General features: G+C 47.3%; 1 protein-coding gene across 4 annotated transcripts in view; it reads right to left on the bottom strand.

The window, feature by feature from the left end:
• Positions 1–1,606: 1,606 nt before the first annotated feature.
• Positions 1,607–13,748, bottom strand: part of GNG4 (G protein subunit gamma 4) — a 71,716-nt gene continuing 59,574 nt past the window's right edge. For all 4 annotated transcript variants that reach the window (XM_042960989.1, XM_042960990.1, XM_042960988.1 and 1 more), the window contains one exon: positions 1,607–4,822. In XM_042960989.1, coding sequence (XP_042816923.1) covers positions 4,694–4,822 — 129 coding nt within the window. In that variant the 3' untranslated portion in view covers positions 1,607–4,693. The remainder of the gene's footprint in view (positions 4,823–13,748) is intronic.

Below are 13,748 nucleotides of genomic sequence, written 5' to 3'. Positions count from 1 at the left end.
GGTTCTTTCAGGAGTTAGCAGCTTCTGGAGAACCCTGAAAGAAAAGCGCTTGGTGTCGAGAAACGACATGCATTTATGTAGATAATGCTTATGGAGTGCCTCTCATGTGTCAGCGGATATGGTAGGTGCTGGGGCTTCCTGTGAATAAATGCCCTGCCCTCATGGAGTTTACAGTGTAGCTGGGGAAGCAGATGGGCAGAGTGATCACATATACAAATGTAAAAAAAAAAAAAAAAAAAAAAAAAAAAAAAGCACCGTATGGAGAGCTCCACAGCGCAGTAAGAACCTATAAACACCGTTGACTTGGTCTGAGGGGTCAGGAAAGCTTGAACCCTCACTGATGTTCAAGCTGAGATCTAAAAAGTAAGTAGACCTGGCAAAGGGAGGAGTGAAGGGTGTACTAGGCAGAGTTAGCAGCAGGTGCAAAGGCCCTGTGGCAGCAGGGATCAGGGTTGGTGAGGTAGGCTTGAATAACGGCCAGTGTGGATGAGCACAGGGTTTGGAGGGGGAGTGAGGTGTGAAAGCCACTCTGGGGAGTTAGTGGAGGCCAGGGCAGGCTGGGCTGATAGAGGCCACTCCTTCAAATGAGAATCCTTGAAGGTAAGCGGTTAGAGTAACACCGGTGTGTGGTTAATTACCATACAACGGGCTTGAAAATTTTAAAAGTTAGTACTAGTGACTTACAGCTAAAACAGAATCAGGTGTAAGGGTTTTATCAGAACTCGGATGGGATGTTCAGTTCTGACCCGTGGGGGTTGACACTGGCTCATCCACACTTATCTCCAGAAACACTGAACCTGGGCACACGCCTAGTTTATGGTCCACTACTGGCTGTGCAACCCGGGGAGGGCCGAGCGGCATGGCCCCAGGGGACGAAGCTCCCGGGCCAGGGTAGGGAGCCTCGTTCTGGTCCTCCATGAAAGATACCCGTGATCTGGCATCTACCCAGCATCCTGAGGAGCTGAAGGAAATGGGAGTGTGAATAAATAGTCTGAGCTATCTCCACGGTCCCTATTCTTTCCAGGTCAAAATGTTAGTTATTGCCATTATTATTATTTTCATCTTGAATTTGAAGAGTCACCAGAACAAAATTCCTTCGACCTTGGTCTGCGCCCCTCCCGTGGCTTCCTCGGAAGGAGGCTGCTGACAATTCCTGGACTCAGCATTGTGTTCCGTGGGGGCTGGAGTTCCGAATCAACAGGAAGATGTCTTGACTCGTGTAGCAGGAGTCCCAGCGCGAAGCTAGTCTGTGATCACCCCGGGAGTCAACATTCACTCTCTGCAAGGACACTGGCCACGTGGTAGCTGGGAGCAAAGGAGACAGCGCTGGGGGACCCTCAGAAGCAATCAGAGGCTGGGAAGGGGACCTTGAAGCGGGAGCCCAGTTGAAAAGTCTTACTGCCAAGGAACCGTCTGCATTCTGCTGAAAGCCGGTTCTCTGGCCAGATAGCTGCGGATTAGACGTATTTCAAATTTCAAAATGTTGTCAAATACACTCGTAAATGCTCCATTAATGATGTTCTACCTAAAGAGGAGTAAAAAGTTGAGCGAAGTGTCAAAAAATGAAACAAAAGAACCCAGTAGGATTGATTGCTAGCCACAAAAACTAAGTTTTTATTGAAGTGTAACATACGTACAGAAAAGCACACAATCAGAAGGGTACAGCTCGAAGAATTTTCACACGCCGGACACACCCAGGTCACCAGCAACCAGGTCAAGGAACAGAACATCCCAAGAAGCTCCCCTTGTGCTCCTTCTGGTTCCCATCCCCCAAAGAGTAATTAATAGTCCCCTACTTGCAACAGCATAGATCAGCTTGCTGGGTTTTGCCCTTGACATACGGGGTTTTTAGATCATAGGATAGGTACATCCAACCCAGGCTATTTCATGGAGGAATAAGAAATTTAGTGGATGGAGCTTGGAGGCTAGAAAGGAGCTAGAAAGGGGACCTAGAAGGATGTGGGGGAGGGGCGCGAGACAGCTTGTGGGACCAAGCAATGGAGCAGGACTATGGTCTACTCAGGACTCTGCCATCCCTGGACACTGTTAGCAGTGGGCACAGAATCCCTGCCCGTCTTAGATGCCTCCCTGCTGGACCACCGCAGATCCCATAAAACGAATCTCAGCATCTTTTCACTGCTGTGCCATTTGCTCTGAGCTTATAGGTCCAGGCAAAGGAGTCCTAGCAGTTCGCGTCAGGTCACTGGCCCCTCCCTGGCCAGTCTGGTGCTGGAAAGGGGGTGCCCCTGAGAGACAGGGAAGACGTCCCCCCTCCAGCATCCACAGTGAACGGGAGTTCTACTGCGCCCCACTAAGTTTATATGTAGGGGGTGATCTCCCCCTATAGGAAAGGAGGTCAGACGCTGGCCGGACTGCGATCACAAAGTGACAACTGTCCACTGCAGAGGCACCCCCTTTTGTTCACTCCCCAGTGACTGCTAGCGGGGCGAAGGGCTCATTCACATGTTTGTGTATCTCATAGCCCACGTGCATGACCTTGCCTTTAGGAAGATGGCACTGAGTTCAGGGACACTTTAGACGGGACAAGGGACAAACCACCCACACTGCCGCAAGTTTGGGAGGAACAGGTGTGAGTACAAAGGCAAAAAAGCATCTCGCGGAGGAAGGTAAGGAAGAGAGGAGGAAAAGGACAAAGAGGGGGAGAAAGGAGAGACAGTGAAAGTTAAAAACAGAGGAGAGAAAGTTCAGAGGAAGCCTAGACGCACAGTCTCTTCCTGACCCGATTTAGCCAGCCTCCGTGCTGCCCCACTTTCTCGGTTTCTCTGAGGCGCTTTTATGAATTGTGCTTTGCTTTATCAGGTTAATGATGTTGACACGGACCACGGAATAAAGAGATCCTGGTCGTAAACCGAGACACAGAAGGGTTTGAAGTCTTATCATCACACACGGCATACAACTCCGCACAGCCTGAGCACACAGCTTCTGACCTCACTGGTTGTGTGAGCGAGCTTTACTGAAATAAAGAGCAGCATCAGCAAGAGAAGCGAAGAATAAAAATGTACTACAGCCATTTGCAAGGTGGCAAGTTATTCACTGATCTGAAATTATATTTGGCTCTTTGTGGGCAATTTGACGGTATTCCTCCGGCCGAACCGGGGCCTCGTTGAAGTCCTGCTTTCCTGCCACTATATTACATCGCGGCATTTAGCAATTTATTTAAATGATACAGCAGAGCGTCCATCCGTGGAGCACCTCTCCGTGCCCTCCCAGATAGGCAGGAGGAGCAATGACCGTTATCCCCGATTAGCAGGTTAGAACCTTCCGGGCACACAGCGGCTTGCCCCGCATCACACAGCCAGCTGCTGTCAGCCCCAGGGAGTGAGGCAGTTTCTACACAAGAGGAACCTCACAAACTTGGGCAAGGAGCTCTCTCTCCCCATGGTTTATTCTCCTCTGTCATTTTTGTTTCGGGCGGGGTCTGCAAGTTGGACTCGGAAAAACCAAGAGCCGTCCGGCCTGCCGCTGGAGCGTCCGCATGTCTATCATCGTCCGTAAGCTACGTGCACCCACATGCCTCCTCCCGGCAAAGATGGGGGGACAGGCGTTGCTGCAGAGTGGGCCCGGCGAAGGTGCCGCACAGCCCGTGGTACAGGCGCTCTGCAGGCCTGTTTACCCGCAGACGGGTGGAGCCGAAAGGCAGCGTGGCTGGGGGGTTCAGGGAGCCCCGGGGCCAGGCTCAAGCCCCGGTGTTCCTGCTTACGAACGATCGCCTTGGGGAAAGCACAGAATCTGTCCGTGCCTCCGTCTTCCTCTCTGTAAAACAGACATGCCCTCGTGGCCTTTTACGGATTGCCGGAGGACGGAATAAGTGAATGCGTGTCAACGCTCAGATCAGCGGACAGCGGGTTAGTGAGCTGCTGTCCCTGCGGATCACTGTGCTGGGCCACCCTGGTGAAACCCCGCGGGGCCCCGTGCAGCCCACGTGAGAATGACTGAGGAGGAGCCAGAAAAGGGGAGCAGGAAGGGGTGGCCCATGGAGAGGGGAGCCGGTGCCCCTGGCTGGCCCAGCTGGGGCACATTGACAGTTGAGCTGGCTGCAATATTCACCCGGTGTCGACATTCGTAGGAGGCCCACCTCCCAAGTGGCCCGTGATAATCAGGGGGAAATGGGGACCTGCGTCCCCATCGGGGTTTGGGCCACACGGTCCCAGTGAGACACATATTAGGGAAACCCTTTGACGCTGTGGGTCATTTCCTTCCTAACAGGAGGATGGAAAAGCAGGGAACATAGAACCGGTGGATGAAAAGAGAGGAACATTTACCCATGTGTTCTAGTTGGTCAAACTGCTCTCATTCGATAGTGAACTATTTGTGAAGGGGGGATTGCCAAGTACGGTTTTTCTTTTCAATAAATTATCTTATTCAATAAATACGGTAGTATTGAATGTACAATGTATTAGCTCGATGTATTTAAATACGGGAGTGGCTGTTTAGAATGAAATGCAACCCTTAAACCCATACTTATTTGTTATTTGTTACAAAAACGTCGATTTTCTTTGCCGATGACGCAAATAACACGAGAAGGGCAAGAAGTAGTGACATTGAACGCAGAGAAGAAAACCGATGAAGAGAGGCTGGGGACGGGGGTGACTGGAACCCCTAACGCTAAGAACATGCGGGCTCTACCGGGGAGTTTCCCGATGCACAAGGAGACGCTTCATAACGAACGGAGTCAGAGAATGGTACAAAAGAACTTCTTCTCTCGGAAGGGGTTTTCTGACGCAGGCACCGGTATGATGAGAGGGTCTTCGCGTACGTGGGCTTCGCAGTAGGCCAGGAGGTCCGCAGCTGCCTGGGAGACCTGCGGGGGACACAGCACAGGTGTCGGTTAGGGGCCAGCCCCCCTGGGTCCGGTGCAGAGGCGGCCGGGTGGACCAGCGCAAGGACAGGCCGCTCCCGACCCGGAGAGACGGGGTCTGTGCAAACCCAGAGGAGACCGGGTTTCAAATGTGCCTTTGGGGAAAGAGATGTGGCCCAGGGATGGCGGACCGACCTCCAGAGAGGAAGGAGAAGCCAGCAGGGAAGGTCCAGACATCCCTGTTCTGTTCTCCACTGCGTGATGAGTGGAGTCCCCAGGCCGCTAGCTTCTCATTACTCTGCTAATCCATTTCTAGGCGGGTAAAGCCGAGTGCTGGCCCTGGGCAGGCCAGTGGGATCGTATTCAGTATTATGATTGTGAATTGTTTGATTGCAATTCCCCTCTCATGACCACATAGTGAGTCACTTCATACTCCTCAACAGAACACATGTTATTAGCATATTTTGTATCACACACATAAGTTATGTACTCTAAGTGCACTTTTCTTATTTATTTATTTTTGAGAGAGAGAGAGAGGGAGGGAGAGCACGAGTGGGGGAGGGGTAGGTAGAGAGAGAGACAGAGAGACAGGGAGACAGAGAGCAAGAGCATCCCAAGCAGGCCCCATGCATTCAGTGCAGAGCCAGACATGGGGCTCGAACTTATGAACCGTGAGATCACGACCTGAGCCAAAATCAAGATGCAGGATGCTTAACTGACTGAGCCACCCAGGTGCTCCTCTAAGCACACATTTTATTTTATCTTATTATCTTTTTATATATAATTTATTGTCAAGTTGGTTTCCATGCAACACCCAGTGCTCATCCCCACAGGTGCCCTCCTCAATGCCCATCACCCACTTTCCCCTCTCTCCCACCCCCCATCAACCCTCAGTTTGTTCTCAGTATTTAAGAGTCTCTTATGGTTTGCCTCCTTCCCTCTCTGTAACTTTTTTTTCCCCCCTACCCGCCCCCCCCGGTCTTCTGTTAAGTTTCTCAAGATCCACATATGAGTGAAAACATATAATATCTTTCTCTGCCTGACTTATTTCACTTACTGTAATACCCTCCAGTTCCATCCACGTTGCTGCAAATGGCCAGATTTCATTCTTTCTCATTGCCAAGTAGTATTCCATTGTGTATATAAACCACATCTTCTTTATCCGTTCGTCAGTTGATGGACACTTAGGCTCTTTCCATCACTTGGCTATTGTTGAAAGTGCTGCTATAAACATTGGGGTACAAATGCCCCTATGCGTCAGCACTCCTGTGTCCCTTGGGTAAATTCCTAGCAGTTCTCAGCACACATTTTAACTCACAGCGGCCACTCCCCTGTGCAGGGAGTTGCTGTTGACCAGAATGCTCCCTCTCCTCTGTTCCTTCCACTCTTACCTGAAGCCCTGCTGACACGAGGCAGTTGCGCACTGAACTATCCCCCTCGTTCAAGCCCAGGGGTTTTCGAGGACGAGACAAGTGGGAGGCGACAGAGGGCTGAGATACACTGGCTAACAGGAAGATGAAGTTCCCAGCTCATTTCACCCAAGGTCTGGGTCACGTGCTGGGCAGATGAACGGCCTGTGCATTAATGCCTCCTGCCAATTACGTGGTTCCGCCCGCAAGTGCTTATTATGGGCTACAGGCGGGGTAAGTATACAGCAGGCAGATGAGGTCCTTTCCGTACATTCAAGGTCTTAATCTTCTGTAGAATGTTAAAAACATTCCACAAATGAGTGAAAAAATGTTTTAGAGCCTCCAGTGTATACAAGCCACATACACTCCCTACAGATTTTTAAAACTGACCTAGCTGCCAAATTTTTCCAGAAATTCTTCTTCTTTTTAAAAAAACGTTTATCTATTTTGAGAGAGACAGCGCGAGCAGGGGAGGGGCAGAGAGAGAGGGAGACGATCCCAAGCAGGCTCCACGATGTCAGCACAGAGCCCAGCGCGGGGCTTGAACTCATGGAACGTGAGATCATGACCTGAGCTGAGATCAAGAGTAAGATGCTTAACCGACAGAACCAACCTGGTGTCCCTTAAGTAACATTCTTAAAGCCACTTCACAGGTGAGAAAACTGAGGCACAAGAGTTAAAAAACTTGCCCAAGGTCCCTTGGAGAGAAAGCCATAATTTTTTAAAATATTTATTCATTTTTTGAGAGAGACACACACACAGATCATGAGCGGGGGAGGGGCAGAGAGCGAGGAAGACACAGAATTGGAAGCAGGCTTCAGGCTCTGACGCAGGGCTTGAACTCCCAAACCTTGAGATCACGACCTGAGCCGAAGTCGGACACTTAACTGACTGACTGAGCCAGCCAGGTGCCCCGAGAAAGCCAGAATTTGAAGCTAAGCTGTCTGGCCACAGAATTTTTATGCCACAGTAGCCCCCTGATTGATAATCAAACTGTAACTGCCAAGTGGACTGGAATGTTCCACTGGGCCAGCACACTCTCCTTGGAGACCAGCTATCTGGGAACCCACATGACCAAATAATTTATTTGCTTTGCTTCAGCATCTTCTCTATGAAACCTTGCCCCAGCTCCTGTGGGTTGAGCACTCCTACTCACTTTGGTTTGTGCTGCCTCATTTGAATCGATGTATGTCCAAACAAACGCTTGAAAACCTTGACCGTGCCTCCATTTACCTTTTAACGACACGATCCAGCTGGCCTGAAGCTAGCCTGCTAAATTATAATCACAGCTTCCTTCCCCTGGATCATACTTGCTCAGGTGTTTGTCAACATCCTTCCTGGGCAAATGGGAATAGTTGAATTTCCAGAAAGCGACCGCAAGGGGGCGCCTCGCTGGGGGCTGCTGCAGAGTTAAGCAGTCTATCTGTCCAAGGCATTGGGGGAAGGGGCCCCAAACATGTAACTTTGGAGGTACCAGCTTCCAGTTATAAACTAGTCACAGGGATGAAAAGTACAGCACAGAGAATACAAATAATATTTTAATAACACTGTATGGTGACAGATGATAATAACACTTATTGTGGTATTTTGTAATGGATAGAATTGTCGAATCCGTTCCATACCTGAAACTGACCTAACATTGTACGTCAGCTATAGTTCAGTTAAAAAAATGAGGCTTTGTAGGACAGCTGGGTGAGGGAGAGATGGGGCTGGGCCGTGTTCCCGTCTCCTATCATTTTATCTGCTGCCACACAGCTCCTTGTCTACACCACCCTGACAACTAAGTTGTTTATGTCTGGCCTTTGCTAGTTTTAAGCAGATCTAATCTAGGGATCTTTCTATCACCTCTAAAGGTGATATTGCACTTATTCCACAATGTTCCTTTCAGGAAAACAGGCTGTTCTTCGATTGCCTCCTTTTGCTGCTGTTGTTTTAGGATCACAAATGCACTTGCTGAGTTATAACTACACTCCTCCGGACGGCAGAGTCCTCTCTGGGCATCTGTACAACAGGAATGAATATGGAAGGTAGCCTGTATTGGAGCTAAGTAGTAAGCGCCCACTTTCAGACCAGATGTGTGGATCTGGGTCGGTTCCATGTAATATTAATATCCTAGAAGCCCTCGTGTTGTTGAAACAACACTCTAAGAGAATGTTACAAGGGAAGAATCAAGGGAGGTTTCTACCTCAGCCGTCAGCCCCCGTATTTCACACAGTGTCCAATGTTCCTTTATTCCTGTATAAACAAAGTATTTGGATAACCCTTGAGTTTGTTATGGGATCTCTGGAAAGATAAACATACGTAACGAGCATCTTAATGAGCCTTACACGTGAAAGGTGACACACAGCTTAATATCTAGGCATTAATTAACCCCAACCTGCTCATTAGGTTGAGCGGGAGGGTTTTCTTAATCAGTCCTAGGTTGATTTTTATAGCTGAAAGTTTCCTTCAACGCATATCAAGTCTGGGCTGCAGCCATTGCCAAATTGCATAAAACATCTGCCATCTTTGAAACAAAAAAACCAAATGATCTGCTTTCAAAGAGAAAATTTTATTTGGGTTGGAAATTGAAAACTCCCTTGCTGTTTATGCTTTCTCGTCAAGCCTCACGTCGGCTTTACCTAAAGTCCTCTATTATGAAATGCCCAGAGCATCTCTGCCTCCTTCGTACCGAACTGCTATAAGACAACAGATGTTGAAAAGAATCGGCAGCCTGGGAACAACTGTGGAATTTTACCATTGCATTTCAGAGTAAAAGAGGTGATTAAAACAGCCCAAGTTAGCACATAATCCTGTTAGTTGCACTATAATTACAAGCTTCAATGATGGGAGAAAATGTTGCAATTACTATAGTCAAATTCTTCGACAAGACAGATGACATAATTACTATTCTGCCTGTGACACCCACTGCATTTATCCTTTGCATCCAGAGCGGAGCCCTCACACCTAGTTCTCAGCAGTCCTGGTCTATTTAACAATACTACTTGGAATCAATTTCAAGCCTCTTTGACTGGCTCTGCCTGTTCCTCCCTCCACCCCGAGGAAACAAAGCAGGATTAATTGTCGAGGGCACAGCCAGGTTGCAGCCCCCATGGAGCAACAGTATCTTTGACAAGGTCAAACTTGGTGCACACGCCCAACAGAAGAAATCATGTGCCTGTTTTCCCTAGTGGAACCCTTGGGACATTCTATACCTCACCTCTAAAGTCTGAACAGACACCGCAGGGTGAATCCTTGTGAATCTCGTCTTTCTTCTAATGTTGGGAAGTATTTGAGATCAACACACCGGTTCCCAAGCACACACTCAAGAAATTTCCATATTATGATGCTGTGAATGGAATGTCTGTGTCCTCCCCCACCCCAGGCCAAACGTGGAAGCCTCAATCTCAATGTAATTGTATTGAGAGGTGGGGCCTCTGGGAGGTAATTAGGTCATGAGGGTTGAACCCTTGTGAAGGGGATTAGCACCCTTATAAGAAGAGACATGAGAGAGATCTCTCTCCACCTGCCATGTAAAGTCACAGCATGGAGGTGGCCATCTATAAACCAGGGAGAGAACTCCCACCAGACCCTGACCATGCAGGCAGCCTGATCTCGGACTTCCCAGCTTGCAGAGCAGTGAGAAATGAATTTCTTTGTCTAAGCCACTGGGTCTATGGTGCTTTGTTATAGCAGCATGAGCTGACTAAGGTATTTGGCTTCCAGTGGCTTGTGTTGATCCATTTCATTATAGGCAATACTATCTCTGGGTCCTAGGCCACAGATATAGCAGCTAGTTGGGGATGGGTAAGGTTATTCCTGGAGGATACCAGAGGGAGTAGAAGATGTATGTGTGAACACATGAATAATATAACAGAGAGGCCCTCTCTGAATTCTGAAGTCCAATGTTCATAATATTGGATTAGCTGCTGTTTACTATTATCAGCATAAAGCTATTTTTTTTTCCTCCACATGAAAAGTTGACTGTACATTGAGAGGTAAATCCAAGATGCTTGAACGAGAGTTTTATTTTATTTTTAAAAATCTTTAATGTTTATTCAGTTTTGAGAGGGAGAGAGAGAGACAGAGCATGAGCAGGGGAAGGGCAGAGAGAAAGGGAGACACAGAATCCGAAGAAGGCTCCAGGCTCTAGGCTCTGAGCTGTCAGCACAGAGCCGGATGCGGGGCTCGAACTCCCGAGCCGTGAGATCATGACCTGAGCCAAAGTTAGACGCCTAACTGACTGAGCCACCCGGGCGCCCCTTGAAAGAGGTTGGTACACGTCCTATATGACTCCGACTATCTCTCAGTTTTGACATATCCCGATTTTCCAGAAAGGAAACCATAATTCAACCATTTTGTGAGTTCACCACAAGAGTAATTTATTTGGTGATGGGAACCAGTGAGTCACTGAAGAGGTTTCTGTGACTTACTCAGAGGTGAAAGACGAATGTAACAAGTAGATTCTAGGCTCTCGGGATTCTAGAAAGCCAGAGGCATCTCTTCTAGAAAAAGGACTGGGTTGTGAGTCAAGAAACGACCTCTCTGAAGGAGCTGCGCTCCGCACTAATGAGCTGTGTCATTCTGGGCAAGACAAAGACCCTGGCACTCAGTTTTCACTCCTGTAAATGGGGATAGCATTACCTGCTGGCTTGTGACTCAGTGACAGAATGGATGCTGTTACACGCACAGTGGGCTCTTACTGCATTGGTCATCTGGCTACTTTCTGGGAGGGCACTGAGAAGCAGACATGAGGAGGTTTCTCCGAAATTGTTGGGGCAATTTGATACCCACAGTGCCCCGACCCAGAATCCTCTCCAACAGGAAGCGTCTTTTGTCTTTTTCAAAAGACACCTTTTGCCTTCTTGTTCTACTATTTAATGTTCTTCTCTTTGTTTTAAGTCAAAGATTTTCCTCCCTTGATCTGATGGCTGTTCTAGAGCTGCTCATTCACACCCCCCTCTCTTTGAATTGATTTCTAAATCTGATGGTAGAAAGTTACCGTGTAAGGCGGTCCGGGGGAGATCCGTGGACGTGTCTGGGAGAGGAGGAGACAGCAAAGGAAAGGCTCACAGCTGAATTGTTAAACTAGCAGAAAGTGGGGCAGCGGAGGGCCACCACCAGGCTTCAGACGAGGCACACGGGAAAGGCAAAATTGGTAAGCACTGCCTTGACTTCTGGCTGGGTCATAGGGCATCATTTATATTTATTTTCTTTTAGAAATGTCATTCTTTCAAACTTCACATCATTTATCATCTTAATCATATCCCTTCCCTGGACTTTCTCTGGACCCTGTGAATCAGCTGTCAGTGACCTATCAGAACACGATGGGCTCCCCGATTTTGCTCTTTTTCCATTTTCCACAGGGAACACTGTGATATTTGAGCCCCGCTCATCTTCTGTTTTAACAATGACTGGCTTTCGCTTTAGAATTTTCTCTTTTCGCTGTGGATAACTCAGCCGTATGTGTTTTATCTTGGGGAAAAAATGGAACCATAAAGAACACATTTTGTTCTTTTAAAAGAACTCACAAGCCAGCAGCACTGTCATGACTCCTAGGAAGTTCTAGAAAAAAAAAAAAATAAGGGTAAGACATGTGAAAGACGTGGGGCACCTGGGTGGCTCAGTCGGTTAAGAGTCTGGCTTCAACTCATCACGATCCCGCAGTCAGTGAGTTCGAGCCCCACGTCGGGCTCTGGGCTGACGGCTCAGAGCCTGGAGCCTGCTTCGGATTCTGTGTCACCCTCTCTTTCTGCCCCTCCCCAGCTCACGCTCTCTCTCAAAAATAAAGAAACTTAAAAAAAAAAAAGACATGTGGAATACTTACCTGTTAGAAGGATTATGAGGAAAAACTCTGGCTCAAATACAAATGTGAAGCAAGAGCCAAAAAGGCTGATTGCCCAATGGAAATGTCTCAGCAAGCCTGAACACTTACTTAGTATTCGGTTCTATTAAATAGCTCTGGATTATCCACGCTGATGGGAGAAACCAGTAGAAAAGATAACCACAGCCTAATTTACACTTAAATTTGGAATATCATTTATAATTTTTATGCAGTGTGTTTACATGAAAATATGGCCCTATTTTGCATTTGCCTATTGGTGCCTAAGGGAATAAGGAGGAAGATACAGATTGTATACAAAATGAACAGCATACATGCAATCACATTTGTTTAATTTAATTTACAGGAGTAAAAAGCAACCTCCTGGGTCAACACATAAGTTGCTTACGTTGATGGTGTGGTGGAGAGGACCTAGGCGGAAAGAACAGAAAGGGTCTCTCTTTCCATTTACGGTCACTATGTGGTCACTTCCCATGGCACCCTCTGCCCCCTTCACATAGCATCATACCAAACCAATGGTAATAAATTCAGAGGAGGGAGTGTGTAACTGGGTCCTGGGGGTGTGGTAGCATCTCTGTGGAAGGGGTGATTCCTACCAAGGAATTTAATTTTGAAACCGCTTTATTATCTTTACAATAATAATCCTTATTTGCTCATAAAATAACCCCCCAAAAGTTCAAAGCTGGGAGCAAAAGTCAACCGCCACTTGGTGACAGCGCTCTGGTGAACATCGTTTTAGGTATCTTACTATTCAGCCTTCACATGCAATTTCAGATGCTGTTCTGTAACATGCTATTTGTCACTCAGTACACACAGATGTCTGTCGTTGTTTATAATTAGAGTATAGTGTAGCATTGTCTCTATGTAACTTACTTAACCAGTCCCTACTGATGGACAGTCAAAAATTATAATTTGTTGACACTGTAAATAGTGCTCTGATGAAATTCTTACTTCCCATAATTATTTGCGAGATTGTCTCTGGGTAAATTCCTAGAAGGGAGCATACTGGGTCAAGATAGACACAACGAACATTTTGATACATATTCCAAACTATCCTTCTGGAAGAGTGTATCACTTTCCACTCGACCATCGAAAGCCTCTGACTTCTTTGCTTCACAGCTGATGGATGACAATGGATTTCATCAAAGATTAAAAACATCGACAGTCTTACAATAATCAAGATATGGAAGCAACCCGAGTGTCCATCGATAGACAAGGGGATAAGGAAGATGTGGTATAGATAGGTATAGATACATACAAATGGCATATTGCTCAGCCAAATAAAAGGATGAGATCGTGCCATTTGTGACAACATGGATGGACTTAGCGGGCATTATGTAAGAGAACTAAGTCAGTCTAAAAAAAGATGAACACCGCAAGATTTCACTCCTATGTGGAACCTAAGTACGCAAAAGAATAAACAAATAAAAACAATCAGCCCTATAAATATAAGGAACAAACTGATGGGTTACCAGAGGGGAAGGGGGGCAAAATGGGTGAAGGGGAGTGGGAAATACAGGCTTCCGGTTATGGAATGAAGAAGTCCAGGGAATAAAAGGCATGGGGGAGGGAACATAGTTAATGATACTCTAACAGTACTATGTGGTGACAGATGGCAGCTACATTTGTGTGAAATGACATCACATATAGAGAAACTGAGTCACTGTTTTGTACACCTGAAAGTAACGTAATATTGTGT

The sequence above is a fragment of the Panthera tigris genome, chromosome D2 (genome assembly GCF_018350195.1).
Source record: "Panthera tigris isolate Pti1 chromosome D2, P.tigris_Pti1_mat1.1, whole genome shotgun sequence".
Taxonomy (NCBI): domain Eukaryota; kingdom Metazoa; phylum Chordata; class Mammalia; order Carnivora; family Felidae; genus Panthera; species Panthera tigris.
Note: the sequence above shows the minus strand (reverse complement) of the source record. Positions and strands in the feature narration are given on the sequence as shown.